At 49.2% G+C, this 19,548-nt stretch overlaps 1 protein-coding gene across 4 annotated transcripts in view; it reads left to right on the top strand.

Annotated features, from left to right (window-relative positions):
* SH3BP1 (SH3 domain binding protein 1) overlaps positions 1-19,548 on the top strand; it is a 799,734-nt gene that overhangs the window by 445,285 nt on the left and 334,901 nt on the right. For all 4 annotated transcript variants that reach the window (XM_063941456.1, XM_063941455.1, XM_063941457.1 and 1 more), the window contains one exon: positions 9,848-9,971. In XM_063941456.1, the coding sequence (XP_063797526.1) occupies positions 9,848-9,971 (124 nt within the window). The remainder of the gene's footprint in view (positions 1-9,847; positions 9,972-19,548) is intronic.

Raw genomic sequence — 19,548 nt, 5'->3', positions numbered from 1 at the left:
CTCCACACTGTAGTGCCCCCAGTTCACATAATGCAGCGCAGTGCCCGCAGTTCACATTGCTACACACTGTAGTGCCCCCAATTCACATCACTCCACACTGTAGTGCCCACAATTCACATTACTCCACACTGTAGTGTCCGCAGTTCACAATACTCTACACTGTAGTGCCCCCATTTCACATTATTCCACACTGTAGTGCCCCTAGGTGACATTATTCCACATGTAGTGCACGCAGTTCACATTGCTACACACTGTAGTGCCCCAGTTCACATTAATCCACACTGTAGTGTCCCCAGTTCACATTTTTCCACACTGTAGTGGCCCCAGTTCACATTACTCCACATGTAGTGCCTCAAGGTCACATGACTCCACACTGTAGTGCCTCTAGGTCACATTACTCCACACTGTAGTGCCTCTAGGTCACATTACTCCACACTGTAGTGCCCCCAGTTCACATTAATCCACACTGTAGTGCATCTAGGTCACATTACTCCACACTGTAGTGGCCCCAGTTCACATTACTCCACACTGTAGTGCCTCTAGGTCACATTACTCCACACTGTAGTGTTCCAAGTTCACATTACTCCACACTGTAGTGCCTCTAGGACCCATTACTCCACACTGTAGTGGCCCCAGTTCACATTACTCCACACTGTAGTGTCCCCAGTTCACATTACTCCACACTGTAGTGTCCCCAGTTCACATTACTCCACACTGTAGTGCTCCCAGTTCACATTACTGCACATGTAGTGCCCCCAGTTCACATTACTCCACACTGTAGTGCCCCCAGTTCACATTACTCCACACTGTAGTGCCCCCAGTTCACATTACTCCACACTGTAGTGTCCCCAGTTCACATTACTCCACACTGTAGTGCCCCCAGTTCACATAATGCAGCGCAGTGCCCGCAGTTCACATTGCTACACACTGTAGTGCCCCCAATTCACATCACTCCACACTGTAGTGCCCACAATTCACATTACTCCACACTGTAGTGTCCCCAGTTCACATTACTCCACACTGTAGTGTTCCAAGTTCACATTACTCCACACTGTAGTGCCTCTAGGTCACATTACTCCACACTGTAGTGCCCCCAGTTCACATTACTCCACACTGTAGTGTCCCCAGTTCACATTACTCCACACTGTAGTGCCCCCAGTTCACATTACTCCACACTGTAGTGCCTCTAGGTCACATTACTCCACACTGTAGTGCCTCTAGGTCCCATTACTCCACACTGTAGTGCCCCCAGTTCACATTACTCCACACTGTAGTGTCCCCAGTTCACATTACTCCACACTGTAGTGCCCCCAGTTCACATTACTCCACACTGTAGTGCCCCCAGTTCACATTACTCCACACTGTAGTGGCCCCAGTTCACATTACACCACACTGTAGTGGCCCCAGTTCACATTACTCCATACTGTAGTGGCCCCAGTTCACATTACTTCACACTGTAGTGCCTCCAGTTCACATTACTCCACATGTAGTACCCTAGTTCACATTACTACACGTTGTAGTGCCACTAAGTCACATTACTCCACACTGTAGTGTCCCCTGTTAACATTACTCCACACTGTAGTGCCCCCAGTTAACATAATGCAGCGCAGTGCCCGCAGTTCACATTGCTACACACTGTAGTGCCCCCAATTCACATCACTCCACACTGTAGTGCCCACAATTCACATTACTCCACACTGTAGTGTCCGCAGTTCACAATACTCTACACTGTAGTGCCCCCATTTCACATTATTCCACACTGTAGTGCCCCTAGGTGACATTATTCCACATGTAGTGCACGCAGTTCACATTGCTACACACTGTAGTGCCCCAGTTCACATTAATCCACACTGTAGTGTCCACAGTTCACATTTTTCCACACTGTAGTGGCCCCAGTTCACATTACTCCACATGTAGTGCCTCAAGGTCACATGACTCCACACTGTAGTGCCTCTAGGTCACATTACTCCACACTGTAGTGCCTCTAGGTCACATTACTCCACACTGTAGTGCCCCCAGTTCACATTAATCCACACTGTAGTGCATCTAGGTCACATTACTCCACACTGTAGTGGCCCCAGTTCACATTACTCCACACTGTAGTGCCTCTAGGTCACATTACTCCACACTGTAGTGTTCCAAGTTCACATTACTCCACACTGTAGTGCCTCTAGGTCCCATTACTCCACACTGTAGTGGCCCCAGTTCACATTACTCCACACTGTAGTGTCCCCAGTTCACATTACTCCACACTGTAGTGTCCCCAGTTCACATTACTCCACACTGTAGTGCTCCCAGTTCACATTACTGCACATGTAGTGCCCCCAGTTCACATTACTCCACACTGTAGTGCCCCCAGTTCACATTACTCCACACTGTAGTGCCCCCAGTTCACTTTACTCCACACTGTAGTGTCCCCAGTTCACATTACTCCACACTGTAGTGCCCCCAGTTCACATAATGCAGCGCAGTGCCCGCAGTTCACATTGCTACACACTGTAGTGCCCCCAATTCACATCACTCCACACTGTAGTGCCCACAATTCACATTACTCCACACTGTAGTGTCCGCAGTTCACAATACTCTACACTGTAGTGCCCCCATTTCACATTATTCCACACTGTAGTGCCCCTAGGTGACATTATTCCACATGTAGTGCACGCAGTTCACATTGCTACACACTGTAGTGCCCCAGTTCACATTAATCCACACTGTAGTGTCCCCAGTTCACATTTTTCCACACTGTAGTGGCCCCAGTTCACATTACTCCACATGTAGTGCCTCAAGGTCACATGACTCCACACTGTAGTGCCTCTAGGTCACATTACTCCACACTGTAGTGCCTCTAGGTCACATTACTCCACACTGTAGTGCCCCCAGTTCACATTAATCCACACTGTAGTGCATCTAGGTCACATTACTCCACACTGTAGTGGCCCCAGTTCACATTACTCCACACTGTAGTGCCTCTAGGTCACATTACTCCACACTGTAGTGTTCCAAGTTCACATTACTCCACACTGTAGTGCCTCTAGGACCCATTACTCCACACTGTAGTGGCCCCAGTTCACATTACTCCACACTGTAGTGTCCCCAGTTCACATTACTCCACACTGTAGTGTCCCCAGTTCACATTACTCCACACTGTAGTGCTCCCAGTTCACATTACTGCACATGTAGTGCCCCCAGTTCACATTACTCCACACTGTAGTGCCCCCAGTTCACATTACTCCACACTGTAGTGCCCCCAGTTCACATTACTCCACACTGTAGTGTCCCCAGTTCACATTACTCCACACTGTAGTGCCCCCAGTTCACGTAATGCAGCGCAGTGCCCGCAGTTCACATTGCTACACACTGTAGTGCCCCCAATTCACATCACTCCACACTGTAGTGCCCACAATTCACATAACTCCACACTGTAGTGTCCCCAGTTCACATTACTCCACACTGTAGTGTTCCAAGTTCACATTACTCCACACTGTAGTGCCTCTAGGTCACATTACTCCACACTGTAGTGCCCCCAGTTCACATTACTCCACACTGTAGTGCCCCCAGTTCACATTACTCCACACTGTAGTGTCCCCAGTTCACATTACTCCACACTGTAGTGCCCCCAGTTCACATTACTCCACACTGTAGTGCCTCTAGGTCACATTACTCCACACTGTAGTGCCTCTAGGTCCCATTACTCCACACTGTAGTGCCCCCAGTTCACATTACTCCACACTGTAGTGTCCCCAGTTCACATTACTCCACACTGTAGTGCCCCCAGTTCACATTACTCCACACTGTAGTGCCCCCAGTTCACATTACTCCACACTGTAGTGGCCCCAGTTCACATTACACCACACTGTAGTGGCCCCAGTTCACATTACTCCATACTGTAGTGGCCCCAGTTCACATTACTTCACACTGTAGTGCCTCCAGTTCACATTACTCCACATGTAGTACCCTAGTTCACATTACTACACGTTGTAGTGCCACTAAGTCACATTACTCCACACTGTAGTGTCCCCTGTTAACATTACTCCACACTGTAGTACCCCCAATTCACATTACTCCACACTGTAGTGTCCCTAATTCACATTACTCCACACTGTAGTGCCCCCAGTTAACATAATGCAGCGCAGTGCCCGCATTTCACATTGCTATACACTGTAGTGCCCCCAATTCACATCACTCTACACTGTAGTGCCCACAATTCACATTACTCCACACTGTAGTGTCCCCAGTTCACAATACTCTACACTGTAGTGCCCCCATTTCACATTATTCCACACTGTAGTGCCACTAGGTGACATTATTCCACATGTAGTGCACGCAGTTCACATTGCTACACACTCTAGTGCCCCAGTTCACATTAATCCACACTGTAGTGTCCCCAGTTCACATTTCTCCACACTGTAGTGGCCCCAGTTCACATTACTCCACATGTAGTGCCTCAAGGTCACATGACTCCACACTGTAGTGCCTCTAGGTTACATTACTCCACACTGTAATGCCTCTAGGTCACATTACTCCACACTGTAGTGCCTCTTGGTCACATTACTCCACACTGTAGTGCCCCCAGTTCACATTACTCCACACTGTAGTGCATCTAGGTCACATTACTAAACATGTAGTGCCCCCAGTTCACATAATGCAGCTCAGTGCCCTCAGTTCACATTGCTACACACTGTAGTGCCCCCAGTTCATATTACTCCATCTTGTAGTGGTCCCAGTTCACATTACTCCACACTGTAGAGGCCCCAGTTCACATTACTCCACACTGTAGTGCCTCTAGGTCACATTACTCCACTCTGTAGTGCCTCTAGGTCACATTACTACACACTGTAGTGCCCCCAGTTCACATTACTCCACACTGTAGTGCATCTAGGTCACATTACTAAACATGTGCCCCCAGTTCACATTACACCACACTGTAGTGCCCCCAGTTAACATTACTACACACTGTAGTGATCCCAGTTCACATTACTCCACATGTTGTCCCCCAGTTAACATTACTCCACACTGTAGTGCCCCCAGTTCACATTACTCCGCACTGTAGTGCCCCCTGTTCACATTACTCCACACTGTAGTGCCCCCAGTTCACATTACTCCACACTGTAGTGCTCCCAGTTCACATTACTCCACACTGTATTTCCCCAGTTCACATTACTCCACACTGTAGTGCCTCTAGGTCACATTACTCCACACTGTAGTGGCCCCAGTTCACATTACTCCACACTGTAGTGCCTCTGGGTCACATTACTCCACACTGTAGTGCCTCCAGTTCACAATACTCCACACTGTAGTGCCCCCAGTTCACATTAATCCACACTGTAGTGCCCCCAGTTCACATTACTCCACACTGTAGTGCCTCTAGGTTACATTACTCCACACTGTAGTGCCTCTAGGTTACATTACTCCACACTGTAGTGGCCCCAGTTCACATTACTCAACCTTGTAGTGTCCCCAGTTTATATTACTTCACACTGTAGTGCCTCTAGGTCACATTACTCCACACTGTAGTGCCTCTAGGTCACATTACTCCACACTGTAGTGCCTCCAGTTCACAAAACTCCACACTATAGTGCCCCCAGTTCACATTAGTCCACACTGTAGTGCCCCAAGGTGACATTACTCCACACTGTAGTGCCCCCAGTTCACATTAATCCACACTGTAGTGTCCCCAGTTACCATTGCTCCGCACTGTAGTGTCCCCATTTCACATTACTTCACACTGTAGTGCCCCAAGGTGACATTACTCCACACTGTAGTGCCTCCAGTTCACATTACTCCACATGTAGTGCCCCCAGTTCACATTACTCCACACTGTAGTGCATCTAGGTCACATTACTAAACATGTAGTGCCCCCAGTTCACATAATGCAGCTCAGTGCCCTCAGTTCACATTGCTACACAGTAGTGCCCCCAGTTCATATTACTCCATCTTGTAGTGGTCCCAGTTCACATTACTCCACACTGTAGAGGCCCCAGTTCACATTACTCCACACTGTAGTGCCCGCAGTTCACATTACTCCACACTGTAGTGCCTCTAGGTCACATTACTCCACTCTGTAGTGCCTCTAGGTCACATTAATACACACTGTAGTGCCCCCAGTTCACATTACACCACACTGTAGTGCCCCCAGTTCACATTACTCCACACTGTAGTGATCCCAGTTCACATTACTCCAAACTGTAGTGCTCCCAGTTCACATTACTCCACACTGTATTTCCCCAGTTCACATTACTCCACACTGTAGTGCCTCTAGGTCACATTACTCCACACTGTAGTGGCCCCAGTTCACATTACTCAACCTTGTAGTGTCCCCAGTTTACATTACTTCACACTGTAGTGCCTCTAGGTCACATTACTCTACACCATAGTGCCTCTAGGTCACATTACTCCACACTGTAGTGCCTCTAGGTCACATTACTACACACTGTAGTGCCTCCAGTTCACAATACTCCACACTGTAGTGCCCCCAGTTCACATTACTCCACACTGTAGTGCCTCTAGGTTACATTACTCCACACTGTAGTGCCTCTAGGTTACATTACTCCACACTGTAGTGGCCCCAGTTCACATTACTCAACCTTGTAGTGTCCCCAGTTTATATTACTTCACACTGTAGTGCCTCTAGGTCACATTACTCCACACTGTAGTGCCTCTAGGTCACATTACTCCACACTGTAGTGCCTCCAGTTCACAAAACTCCACACTGTAGTGCCCCCAGTTCACATTACTCCACGCTGTAGTGCCCCAAGGTGACATAACTCCACACTGTAGTGCCCCCAGTTCACATTAATCCACACTGTAGTGCCCCCAGTTAACATTGCTCCGCACTGTAGTGTCCCCATTTCACATTACTTCACACTGTAGTGCCCCAAGGTGACATTACTTCACACTGTAGTGCCGCCAGTTCACATTACTCCACATGTAGTGCCCCCAGTTCACATTACTCCACACTGTAGTGCATTTAGGTCACATTACTAAACATGTAGTGCCCCAAGTTCACATAATGCAGCTCAGTGCCCTCAGTTCACATTGCTACACACTGTAGTGCCCAGAGTTCATATTACTCCACCTTGTGTTGGCCACAGTTCACATTACTCCACCTTGTAGTGGCCCCAGTTCACATTCACACTGTAGTGCCCGCAGTTCACATTACTCCACACTGTAGTGCCTCTAGGTCACATTACTCCACTCTGTAGTGCCTCTAGGTCACATTACTACACACTGTAGTGCCCCCAGTTCACATTACTCCACACTGTAGTGCATCTAGGTCACATTACTAAACATGTAGTGCCCCCAGTTATCATTACACCACACTGTAGTGACCCCAGTTCACATTACTCCACACTGTAGTGACCCCAGTTCACATTACTCCACACTGTATTGCATCTAGGTCACATTACTAAACATGTAGTGCCCCCAGTTCACATTACACCACACTGTAGTGCCCCCAGTTCACATTACTCCACACTGTAGTGCTCCCAGTTCACATTACTCCACCCAGTTCACATTACTCCACACTGTAGTGCTCCCAGTTCACAGTACTCCACACTGTATTTCCCCAGTTCACATTACTCCACACTGTAGTGCCCCCAGTTCACATAACTCCACACTGTAGTGCCCCCAGTTCACATTACTCCACACTGTAGTGCCCCCAGTTCACATTACTCCACACTGTAGTGCCCCCAGTTCACATTACTCCACACTGTAGTGGCCCTAGTTCACATTACTACACACTGTAGTGGCCCAAGTTCACATTACTCCACACTGTAGTGCCTCTAGGTCACATTACTCCACACTGTAGTGTTCCAAGTTCACATTACTCTACACTGTAGTGTTCCAAGTTCACATTACTCCACACTGTAGTGCCTCTAGGTCACATTACTCCACACTGTAGTGGCCCCAGTTCACATTACTCCACATGTAGTGCTCCCAGTTCACATTACTCCACATGTAGTGCCCCCAGTTTACATTACTCCACACTGTAGTGCCCCCAGTTCACATTACTTCATACTGTAGTGCCTCCAGTTCACATTACTCCACATGTAGTACCCCAGTTCACATTACTCCACACTGTAGTGCCTCTAGGTCACATTACTCCACACTGTAGTGTCCCCTGTTAACATTACTCCACACTGTAGTACCCCAATTCACATTACTCCACACTGTAGTGTCCCTAGTTCACATTATTCTACACTGTAGTGCCCCCAGTTAACATAATGCAGCGCAGTGCCCGCAGTTCACATTGCTACACACTGTAGTGCCCACAATTCACATTACTCCACACTGTAGTGTCCCCAGTTCACATTACTCCACACTGTAGTGCCCCCATTTCACATTATTGCACACTGTAGGGCCCCTAGGTGGCATTATTCCACATGTAGTGCACGCAGTTCACATTGCTACACACTGTAGTGCCCCAGTTCACATTAATCCACACTGTAGTGTCCCCAGTTCACATTTTTCAACACTGTAGTGGCCCCAGTTCACATTACTCCACATGTAGTGCCCCCAGTTCACATTACTCCACACTGTAGTGCCCCCAGTTCACATTACTCCACACTGTAGTGCCCCCAGTTCACATTACTCCACACTGTAGTGCCCCCAGTTCACATTACTCCACACTGTAGTGCTCCCAGTTCACATTACTCCACACTGTAGTGCCTCTAGGTCACATTACTCCACACTGTAGTGGCCCCAGTTCACATTACTCAACCTTGTAGTGTCCCCAGTTCACATTACTCTACACTGTAGTGCCTCAGTTCACAAAACTCCACACTGTAGTGCCCCCAGTTCACATTACTCCACACTATAGTGCCCCAAGGTGACATTACTCCACACTGAAGTGTCCCCAGTTCACATTACTCCACACTGTAGTGTCCCCATTTCACATTACTTCACACTGTAGTGCCCCCAGTTCACATTGCTCCACACTGTAGTGCTCCCAGTTCACAATACTTCACACTGTAGTGCCCCCAGTTCACATTGCTCCACACTGTAGTGTCCCCAGTTCACATTGCTCCACACTGTAGTGTCCCCAGTTCACATTACTTCACACTGTAGTGCCCCCAGTTCACATTACTCCACACTGTAGTGTCCCCAGTTCACATTGCTCCACACTGTAGTGCCCCCAGTTCACATTACTCCACATGTAGTGCCCCCAGTTCACAATACTTCACACTGTAGTGCCCCCAGTTCACATTGCTCCACACTGTAGTGTCCCCAGTTCACATTGCTCCACACTGTAGTGCCCCCAGTTCATATTACTCTACACTGTAGTGTCCCCATTTCACATTGCTCTACACTGCAGTGTCCCCAGTTCATATTACTCCACACTGTAGTGCCTCCAGTTCATATTACTCCACACTGTAGTGCCCCCAGTTCACATTACTCCACACTGTAGTGTCCCCAGTTCACATTGCTCCACATGTAGTGTCCCCATTTCACATTGCTCTACACTGCAGTGCCTCCAGTTCATATTACTCAGCAACTTTCGTTGCGCTTTACAATTTACAGTGAAAAAACTAGTGACCCCTAGTGACCCCAGGGCAACATCACGTAGTGATGTTGCCCTGGGGTCAGGAGGATGGGAAAGTGAAGAGCAGGAAAATATGCCGCACAGTGCCTCCAGTTCAGCATGTACAGTATACGGAACATGGCATGATACACAGATAGCTCAGTATATAGTTATTATGGGTTGAGCGTCGTTCAGGGGGTGGGTGCAGCACAGGGCACTGTGGTCCCTGTTATGGGGCTGTAAACAATGCTGTGCTATGTAGCATGTACAGCGTATACGGAACCTGGCATGATATACAGATGTAGCCTTTGTGCTTCTTCCCTACAGAATGACCCAAGCCCAGAAGAATATCTCAGCCGGGCAGGGTGGGGCGAGTGCAGGAATGCCAGCCAAACTGGAGAGTCTGAGGGAGGAGGAAGAGGATCTAAGAAGGAGACTGGAGCAGAGCAAGGTTATTATATGCCTATATCATTATATGGAGAATCCTGAAAACTATATTGGGCTCTGATAGCATTAACAGTAACCCTGAAACACACAGAACCATATTCATTAGGAATTATAATTCCAATACATTTCCTGATTGTGAGGTTACCAGGATTGTCTGTGCGTAAGGGGGAGATGCCGACTATCAGGTGCCCCTCTTTTAACCTTGCGCTATGCAATAATTCAGTCCACACTTACTTGGGCAAAAATGGTCACAGCTTTATTCAGTCACATAAGCCAAATACAGCAAGACTCCCAACAAGAGGTTGCAGGGCAAGCAGAGAACTGGTGGGCAAGGAGAGACCTGGTGGGCAAGACTCTGACGGAAATGCTAACCCATCAAATAGGCAGGGGAGGAGCATGTTCGATCCAACCTTATAGGCCACAGCAAGCCATACCCCCTTACCAACCTGTGGATGTGAGGGCAGGGGGACATATTTGGCCCAACCTTGTAGGCATGCAACAACCACTTCCCCCCTTTCCAACTCAGCGTCCAGATCACTATGCGCACACCATCGTAATATGGCACACTGCCCGTATGGCCCAACCGCTTAAGCTGGAACAAGGCATGTGGCCCATTTCCTAGTGAATGTGCACGACTCTTTGAAATCCCCCTACATACCAAACCTTGCTCACTACTTTCCTTCCACCACATGAGATACCCAGCCTACTGGGGTCCGACGCCCCACCCTGCCACTTCTACCTCATAACTAGTTCTAAGGACTCCTGAAAAGCATTGATAGACAAAGCAAGTCCCACGTCTGGCAGGTTTACTCCATCACTCCTTAACAACACGTTACACCTAGCTGAGATGTCAGTGTGCCGACTGACCCCACTGGCGGAGACCAGTTTCCCCATATCTACATTAAGTTTTTTCCTTGCTCTTTCCACTCCAGAACCATCTCTAGCCCCCTGTCATGACAACCTGTTGAGTATGTTAGACCATATAATGTGAACATGTCCCCAACTCCCTCTCAACCATTCCATATCCTCTCACATTTATCTGTCAGGTCAAGGGAATTTGTGTTACCTAAATATCTGGAGCCTGCACTGTTAATCTTTCTGTGCATAGCTACGCTCCATTTGCCTGTGCCCACAGCATACCCCTGTTACCAAACCAGGAACACAACAACACTTCCACTGGCAAGGCCAGATGTTGGCCATATGGTATGGTAGCTGCACGTGCTTCTGCCCAACAGATGTAGGAGTGGACCATGATCCACTACTGCTTGAAACCTCTGGTGCCTGCGAAGAGGTGGTGGGGTGTTGTTAGAATACATATTAATTGCCAAGGGCGACCGAGTCAGCTACGGGCAATTTATAAAAGAATGAGATGGAATATCTGCCAGGATGCTATGAACTAAGGCCCTCTCAATTTTCTCAGAAAAAGCGAGCTGCTGCAATGTATCCCTAATCCCCTCTGACTCCACTGCCTGAAACTGCCACCATATAGGCTGTCCATGTCTTCCATGCCGCCATGTAGGCTGTCCATGTCTTCCATGCCGCCATGTAGGCTGTCCATGTCTTCCATGCCGCCATGTAGGCTGTCCATGTCTTCCATGACGCCATGTAGGCTGTCTATGGCTTCCATGCCGCCGTGTAGGCTGTCCATGTCTTCCATGCCGCCATGTAGGCTGTCCATGTCTTCCATGCCGCCATATAGGCTGTCCATGTCTTCCATGCCTCCATATAGGCTGTCCATGTCTTCCATGCCTCCATATAGGCTGTCCATATCTTCCATGCCTCCATATAGGCTGTCCATGTCTTCCATGCCTCCATATAGGCTGTCCATGTCTTCCATGCCGCCATATAGGCTGTCCATGTCTTCCATGCCGCCATATAGGCTGTCCATGTCTTCGGAGCCATGGATTTTTCCACTAGGTCACTTAGATCAGCTCGACTTTCTGCCAAAGATGGGCAAGTTGGGCCTGCAACCTGCACGAATGGCACCACCGTTTTTTGTCCAACCTCTGTCCTTCCAGACTGTGTAGTTGCCATGCAAATAGGCCCTGAAACCAGCCACCTCCCCAGCATCCATAATAATTTGCAAGGTATTGCTCGGCTGAGTAGTGCTGCGCCACAATCACACACCGCAACCCGAAGACCATCTCATTAAAGTGATGCAGATATTGTTCTCACACCCTCAGGTTTCCTACCTGGATAAAATGAGGTTTCCTCCTTTATGCCTGGCGTGGCCCTCTCTAAACATCTTTTAAAAATCCATCCCATGGAAATAACTCTGCAAGTGAAACTTAACAATCCTCACCGTTCAATCTGCACTCATGTCCATCTCTATGCCCAGGTAAGAGATTACTGAGGGTTCTCCATTTTTTCCCTTGCTGTGGGAACAACAAATTCACCTAGCATGTCCTCCAGCTCCCACAGCAACCGGGCGCACTGCTCTGACTGGGCTGGTCCTGCCAACAAAAAGCCATCCAAATAATGCGCAACTGCCTTGCAACTCATGCGCACCTCCAGGCACCACTGCAAGAAAGAGATGAAGGCTTCAAATAATGCACACAAGATCACGCAGGCCATTGGCAAGCAATTGCCTATGAACACATACCTGTCAAAGCAGAACCCCATGAGCTGGAAACTATCTGGGTGAAGAGGAAGCAGACTGATGGACGGATTTACTAAGCCTGGAGAAGTGATAAAGTGGAAGGTGATAACACACCAGCCAGTCGGCTCCTTACTGTCATTTTTCAAAACCAGCCTGTAACATGGAAGTTAGGAGCTGATTGGCTCGTTCGTTATCACTTTCCACCTTATCACTTCACCAGGCATAATAAATCTGCCCCTAAATGCTGACTCAACATCTAGCTTCTCCATCAAACCCTTTCTTCCTGACTATTCTGATTGCCTGATCAAACCACCGATTCTGCATCAAGCATTGCTGTTCGTCCAGGACGTTGTTCACCGTAGCACCTCAGAGGAAGGCTTGGTGCTGGATAAGCCTGAATTTTCCTGGCACTTTCTTTGGAACCAAGCATAGCGGCAAAATTACCAAACTGGATAGGGGATGGGGCAAAAATGAGTATGCCATCCTATCCAAAGATAATTTCTTCACAAGGCATCACCCTATTGGAGTTTAGGTTTCTACTAGGGAGGCCAATCCCGGGATTGGGATCGGTGGGATCCCGGGATTTAGGACCAAAAATGGGCGGGATTCAAACCCAGGATTGGAAGCTCAATCCCGGGGATTGAGGGATCAGCGTTGAGTGTCCTCAGGATGCTCAGACGCTGCCCGGCTTCCTCCTCCCGGCTCCCCAGCGCAGCGTGATGTGCAGTGAGAGGTCATGCTGCGCTGTCACACGCTGCCGGGAGACAGCAGCTGATGTGTCCCACCTGCCCGACCCCGGTGTATGGTGAGTTATGTGGGTGGGGCAAGGGGGCGGCCACACAGGGAAATGCCAATCCTGGTGAGGGGATGCACTGTAGCAGGCACAAGAACCCGGCGTCCAAAGGAAGCATCCTGGGAGGCGGAAGTATCGAAGGCATAGAACCTTATGAACGTGTTCACTGAGGACCACGTAGCGCATTGCACAACTGTTCAAGGGTTGCACCACGGCGGGCCGCCCTAGAAGGTCCAACCGATCGAGTAGAATGGGCTTTGATGGTAGCAGGAACTGGAAGACCAGCCTGTACATAAGCATGTGCAATCGCCATTCTAATCCATCTAGCCAAGGTCTGCTTGTTAGCAGGCCAGCCACATTTGTGAAATCCGAACAGTACAAAGAGAGAATCAGGCTTCCTAACGGAGGCAGTTCTCTTCACATAGATACGGAGAGCCCGTACCACATCCAAAGAACGTTCTTTGGAGGACAACTCAGGAGAATTAAAGGCCGGAACCACAATCTCCAGGTTAAGGTGGAAGGAAGACACCACCTTGGGTAAATAACCCGGATGCGTTCTAAGAACTGCCCAGTCACAGTGAAAAATCAGGTAGGGGGACTTACAGGATAAGGCACCCAAGTCCGAGACCCTTCTAGCCGAGGCAATGGCCAGCAAAAACAAAACCTTAAGGGAAAGCCACTTAAGGTCTGCAGAGGCAAGAGGTTCAAACTGATACTCTTGCAAGGACTCCAGAACTACCGACAAATCCCAAGGGGCCACAGGCGGTACATAAGGAGGCTGAATCCGCAACACACCCTGAGTGAAAGTATGAAAATCAGGTAGGGTAGCAATCTTTCTCTGAAACCAAACCGACAAGCCAGAAATATGAACCTTGAGGGAGGCCAGACGAAGGCCTAAGTCCAGGCCCTGCTGTAGGAGGGCCAAAAGTTTAGCAGTACTAAACTTGAAAACGTCATGATTATGAGACGCACACCAAGTAAAGTAAGAATTCCAGACCCTATAGTAAATCCGAGCAGAAGCCGGCTTACGGGCCTTCAACATAGTTTGAATGACCGCCTCAGAAAAACCCTTGGCCCTCAAGACGGAAGCTTCAAGAGCCATGCCGTCAAAGCCAGATGGGCCAAGTCCTGGTAAACACAAGGACCCTGAATGAGGAGGTCTGGTTGTTGTGGAAGTAGAAGGGGACGAACTAGCGAGAGGCCCTGTAGATCGGAGAACCAGTGCCGTCTGGGCAACGCCGGAGCGATCAGAAGTAGGATTCCTCCTTCCTGCTTGAACTTCCGTATTACCCTGGGCAGGAGTGATACCGGAAGGGAACACGTACGGCAGCCGAAAGTCCCATGGAATTTCACGTGCGTCCACGAACGCTGCTTGAGGATCCCTTGTCCTAGCTCCGAAGACCGGAACCTTGTGATTGTGTTGAGGCGCCATCAGGTCTACATCTGGAAGGCCCCACTTGTCCACGAGAAGTTGAAACACCTCTGGATGTAGGCTCCATTCTCCGGCGTGTACGTGCTGACGACTGAGAAAGTCAGCTTCTCAGTTTAGGACCCCTGGAATGAATACTGCCGATATGGCTGGCAGATGGTGTTCTGCCCACTGAAGAATTCGTAATACTTTCCTCATTGCCATGCGGCTTCGAGTGCCGCCTTGATTTATGTAAGCCACCGTGGTGGCGTTGTCCGATTGTACTTGAACAAGTCTGTTCTGTATCAAATGCTGGGCCAAGTTCAGTGCATTGAACACCGCCCGCAATTCCAGAATGTTTATCGAGAGGAGAGACTCCTCCTTGGTCCACCGACCCTGAAGGGAGTGTTGCTCCAACACCACACCCCAACCTCTCAGACTGGCATCCGTCGTCAGAAGGACCCAGTTGGAGATCCAGAAAGGACGACCCCTGCTCAAACGTTGGTCCTAAAGCCACCAGCTCAGTGACAGTCGGACCTCCGGAGACAAGAGGACCATTTGAGATCTGATCTGGTGAGACAGGCCGTCCCATTTGGCCAGAATTAGCTTCTGTAGAGGGCGAAAATGGAATTGAGCGTACTCCATCATGTCGAAAGCCGATACCATGAGACCTACTGTAGCACTTGCATCACCGAATGAATCGACACACGCGGATGAGATAGGAAGCATCGAATCCCCTCCTGAAGTTTCAGGATTTTCTCCTGAGACAAGAACAATCCCTGGGTGTGAGTGTCCAGCAATGCTCCCAGGTGTAGCATGCTCCGAGCAGGGACCAGGGAAGATTTCTTCCAGTTGACTAGCCACCAGTGGGCTTGCAAAAACTGGATAGTCAGATCCAGATGTCACAGGAGAATTTCTGGGGAATTCGCCAAGATCAGCAAATCATCCAGGTACGGTAGGATCCTGACCCCTTGACGGCGGAGTACAGCCATCATTACCGCCATAACCTTGGTGAAAACTTGCGGAGCCATTGTCAAACCAAAAGGTAACGCCCGAAATTGGTAATGAAGGTTGCCCACTGCAAACCTCAGATACTGCTGATATGACGTTGTAATAGGATTCTGCAGGTAGGCATCCTGTATGTCCAGGGAGACCATATAGTCCCCTGGCTCCAAGGCCAGAACAATAGAGCGTAGAGTTTCCATACGAAACTTGGAAACCCTCACATACTTGTTCAAGGACTTGAGATTGAGAATAGGCCGCGAGGACCTGTTCAGTTTCGGGACTAGAAACAGCTGTGAATAATACCCCTTGCCTCTCTGAGCTAGAGGCACCTGTACTACCACTCCTGTGTCCAGGAGGGACTGTACCACCGAATGAAGCATTGTTGCCTTCACAAGATCCGAAGGGACGTCTGTCAGGCAAAATCGATGAGGGGGACGATTCTTGAAGGATACGGCGTAACCTCGAGTGACGACTTCCCACACCCCGGCATCTGAAGTGGTCTTCAACCATTCCTGGGCAAACCCTAGAAGTCGGCCCCCCACCCTGGCTTGTCTGTTTTGGAAGCAGGCTGACGGGCAACCCAGGCCCTCTAAGATCTGGGCTTGGCAGGTTTGGAAGCACAAGCTTGTTTCGGGTATGCCTGACCATTTGCTTTTCCTGGAGGACGAAAGAGCCGAGGGAAAATACTTTTAACCTTTGGCGCAGAAGGTGCCGTACTTGGTAGGCAAGCTGTTTTAGCAGATGCCAAGTCAGCCACAATCTTATTGAGGTCTTCTCCGATAAGAATGTCTCCCTTAAAAGGGAGCACCTCCAGGGTTTTCTTAGAATCTATGGCCCTCATTCCGAGTTGTTCGCTCGGTAAAAATCTTCGCATCGCAGCGATTTTCCGCTTAATGCGCATGCGCAATGTCCGCACTGCGACTGCGCCAAGTAAATTTGCTATGCTCTTAGTAATTTTACTCACGGCTTTTTCATCGGTCTGGCAACCGTAATGTGATTGACAGGAAATGGGTGTTACTGGGCGGAAATAGGCCGTTTTATGGGCGTGTGGGAAAAAACGCTACCGTTTCCGGAAAAAACGCAGGAGTGGCCGGAGAAACGGAGGAGTGTCTGGGCGAACGCTGGGAGTGTTTGTGACGTCAAACCAGGAACGACAAGCACTGAACTGATCGCAGATGCCGAGTAAGTCTGAAGCTACTCAGAAACTGCTACGAGGTGTGTAATCGCAATATTGCGAATACTTCGTTCGCAATTTTAAGAAGCTAAGATTCACTCCCAGTAGGCGGCGGCTTAGCGTGTGTAACTCTGCTAAAATCGCCTTGCGAGCGATCAACTCGGAATGAGGGCCTATGTTCACAGACTAGGATCTCAACCAAAGGATACACTGAGCCAAGATGGACGTAGTAGCAGCCTTGGCCGCCAGAACCCCGGCATCAGAAGCCGCCTCCTTAAGGTAATGAGAAGTCGTAGCGATACATGAGAGACATTGTCTAGAATGATCAGAAGCATTAGAAGGTAGCTCCGCCTCCAGCTCCTGAGCCCATGCTTCAACAGCTTCAGCAGCACATGTTGCTGCAATGGTTGGCCTATGCACAGCCCCTGTTAGGGTGTAAATCACCTTTAAACAACCCTCCACACGTCTATCCATCGGTTCCTTTAGAGAGGTGACGGCAGTCCCTGGCAGAGCTGAGGAAACCACTAGCCTTGCCACCAGAGAATCCACAGGTGGAGGAGTTTGCCCAATTTTTACATAGCTCCGCAGAGAGAGGATAGCGAGCCAACAGTCTCTTATGCGGTGTGAACTTTGTTCCTGGATTTTCCCAGGATTCCTGACGTATGTCGGCCAGGTGTTGAGAATGAGATAAAACTTGTTTAACCACTTTCTCAAGTTTAAATCTGTCTGGATGTTTTGAAACAACCGCAGGCTCGGGTTCATCAGAAACTTGAAGAATCAGCCTGATAGCCTCAATCAAATCAGGGACATCCACCTATGACCGTCCTTCCCCATCTAAAACATCTGAGTCTGTGTCCGTGGGGTCAGTATATGCGCCATCCTCATCAGAGGTGGTGTCAGGAATAGTGGTAGATTGTGAGGAAGTAGCGGCCCGTTTGGAAGACGTCTTAGTCTTAGGAGGGCGAGAGTGAGACTTCTTTTTAGACAGTGATTGGTTCAAGTGCTGTAACTGTGATGAGATCTGATCTGCCCATGGCGGATTAACTGTAGTGACCATAAACTGCTGCACTGGCATAGAAGGTCCCACAGGGGGCGTAAGTATAGTTACCAGCGTATTTAATAACGTGGAGAAGGTAGACCAGGGCGGGTCATTGTGGACCCCCGCAGCCACAACTCCATTGGGGGAGTAAGGAACCCCCTGAACCTGCTGCCATGTTTTCCTGAAAAGTATCTGCACGCAATGTGGGAGAAGCCCCAGTTCCATTGCCCCTTGCAGCTGACATAATGATAAGCTCAATATCAGGCAACACAGTACAATATTAGCAGCACTATATCTAGCAAGAACTCCCGGTGTAGTGTATCAGCACAAACCGGGAATTCAAGAGATATACGGTGACCAGAAATCACAGAGAAAAATACACAGTAAGTATATCCTGTAAAACACCTATATAGTCTAATAAACCTGACGTACTTAGCCCCTCAGGTTACAGAATATAGGGGAACCAGGCTGAGTGAAATACACGAAATGGAAGCCACGCAGCAGCTACATGCACACACACAGAAAGTCACAATATACAATGCAGAAGTTATATAACACAATAAAACTGCACTGGACTAGCAATACAAAGTGATACTCAGTATAGTTATATGTAAACAGTAGATATAAAAAAACACAGTTAAACTGGATGTATATCACAGGGTGTTTGTACCCCACAACCCTGACTGTATGCACTCTGTCTTAAATAACACTGTCCCTTGACAGGTAGAATACTTATGTCCTGTAAAAGTCACAGCGCTGGCGATCAGGCGGCTTTACAGAGGAGGATTTGCCCCAGCAGTCCCAGGAACAGCGCAGCTCTGTGTGATGGCGGCTGACAGGGAGTGAGGGAGCGATATGCAGCTCCAGGGCAGGAACATTTACCCAAACGGCGCCCTGGGGCTGGGGGAGGGGCTACAGGTTATGCCTTATCCCCCTGCTGGCTTCCCCACTGGGCTCTGCGGGCTGTAAATAAATGGTTTTAGAGAGAAAACCAACCTGTGCCCTGTGTCCTGATGACTAGTGGAGCGGCTGCCCCTTACAGTGTCCACGCCAGCGCACGCGGCCCGCCTCCCACCGGCCACGCCGGATCGCGATTACAGCGAAACAAAGAGACCCCTTGCCTCCCCCTGTATGCGGCCACGTGATCCAAGAGACAGTGGCAAGTGCGTGACAGACATAGAAGAACACCGGAGCCTCCGCTGTAATTACCCGGCAACCAGGGTGCGGGAGTGTACAGCGCCGCTGGGGAAGTAATGGAGCTGCAGCAGGAGATGTCTGACATCTAACACTGCTTCAGCCCTTGAAGTCTTCTTTCCTTCTGAAATAGCTTTTTCTTTAGGGCTGCAGGAGCAGCCCCCCTGTTGTATGCCTGCTTACTGCATGGCACCGACTTACACACTGAGCTCCTGTGCATGGAGGCGGGGTTATAGAGGAGGCGGCGCTGTGCTTCCTGGGAACAGTCAAAGCTTTGAGCCTGTAGGTGCCTCGGATCAAGATCCTACTCTACACCCCGATGTTAATCCTTGTGGAGCCCAGTGTACCCCGCAGCAGAAAGAGATTTTC

This window comes from Pseudophryne corroboree, chromosome 9 (genome assembly GCF_028390025.1).
Source record: "Pseudophryne corroboree isolate aPseCor3 chromosome 9, aPseCor3.hap2, whole genome shotgun sequence".
NCBI classification, from domain to species: domain Eukaryota; kingdom Metazoa; phylum Chordata; class Amphibia; order Anura; family Myobatrachidae; genus Pseudophryne; species Pseudophryne corroboree.
This window is presented reverse-complemented; position numbering and strand designations above follow the sequence as displayed.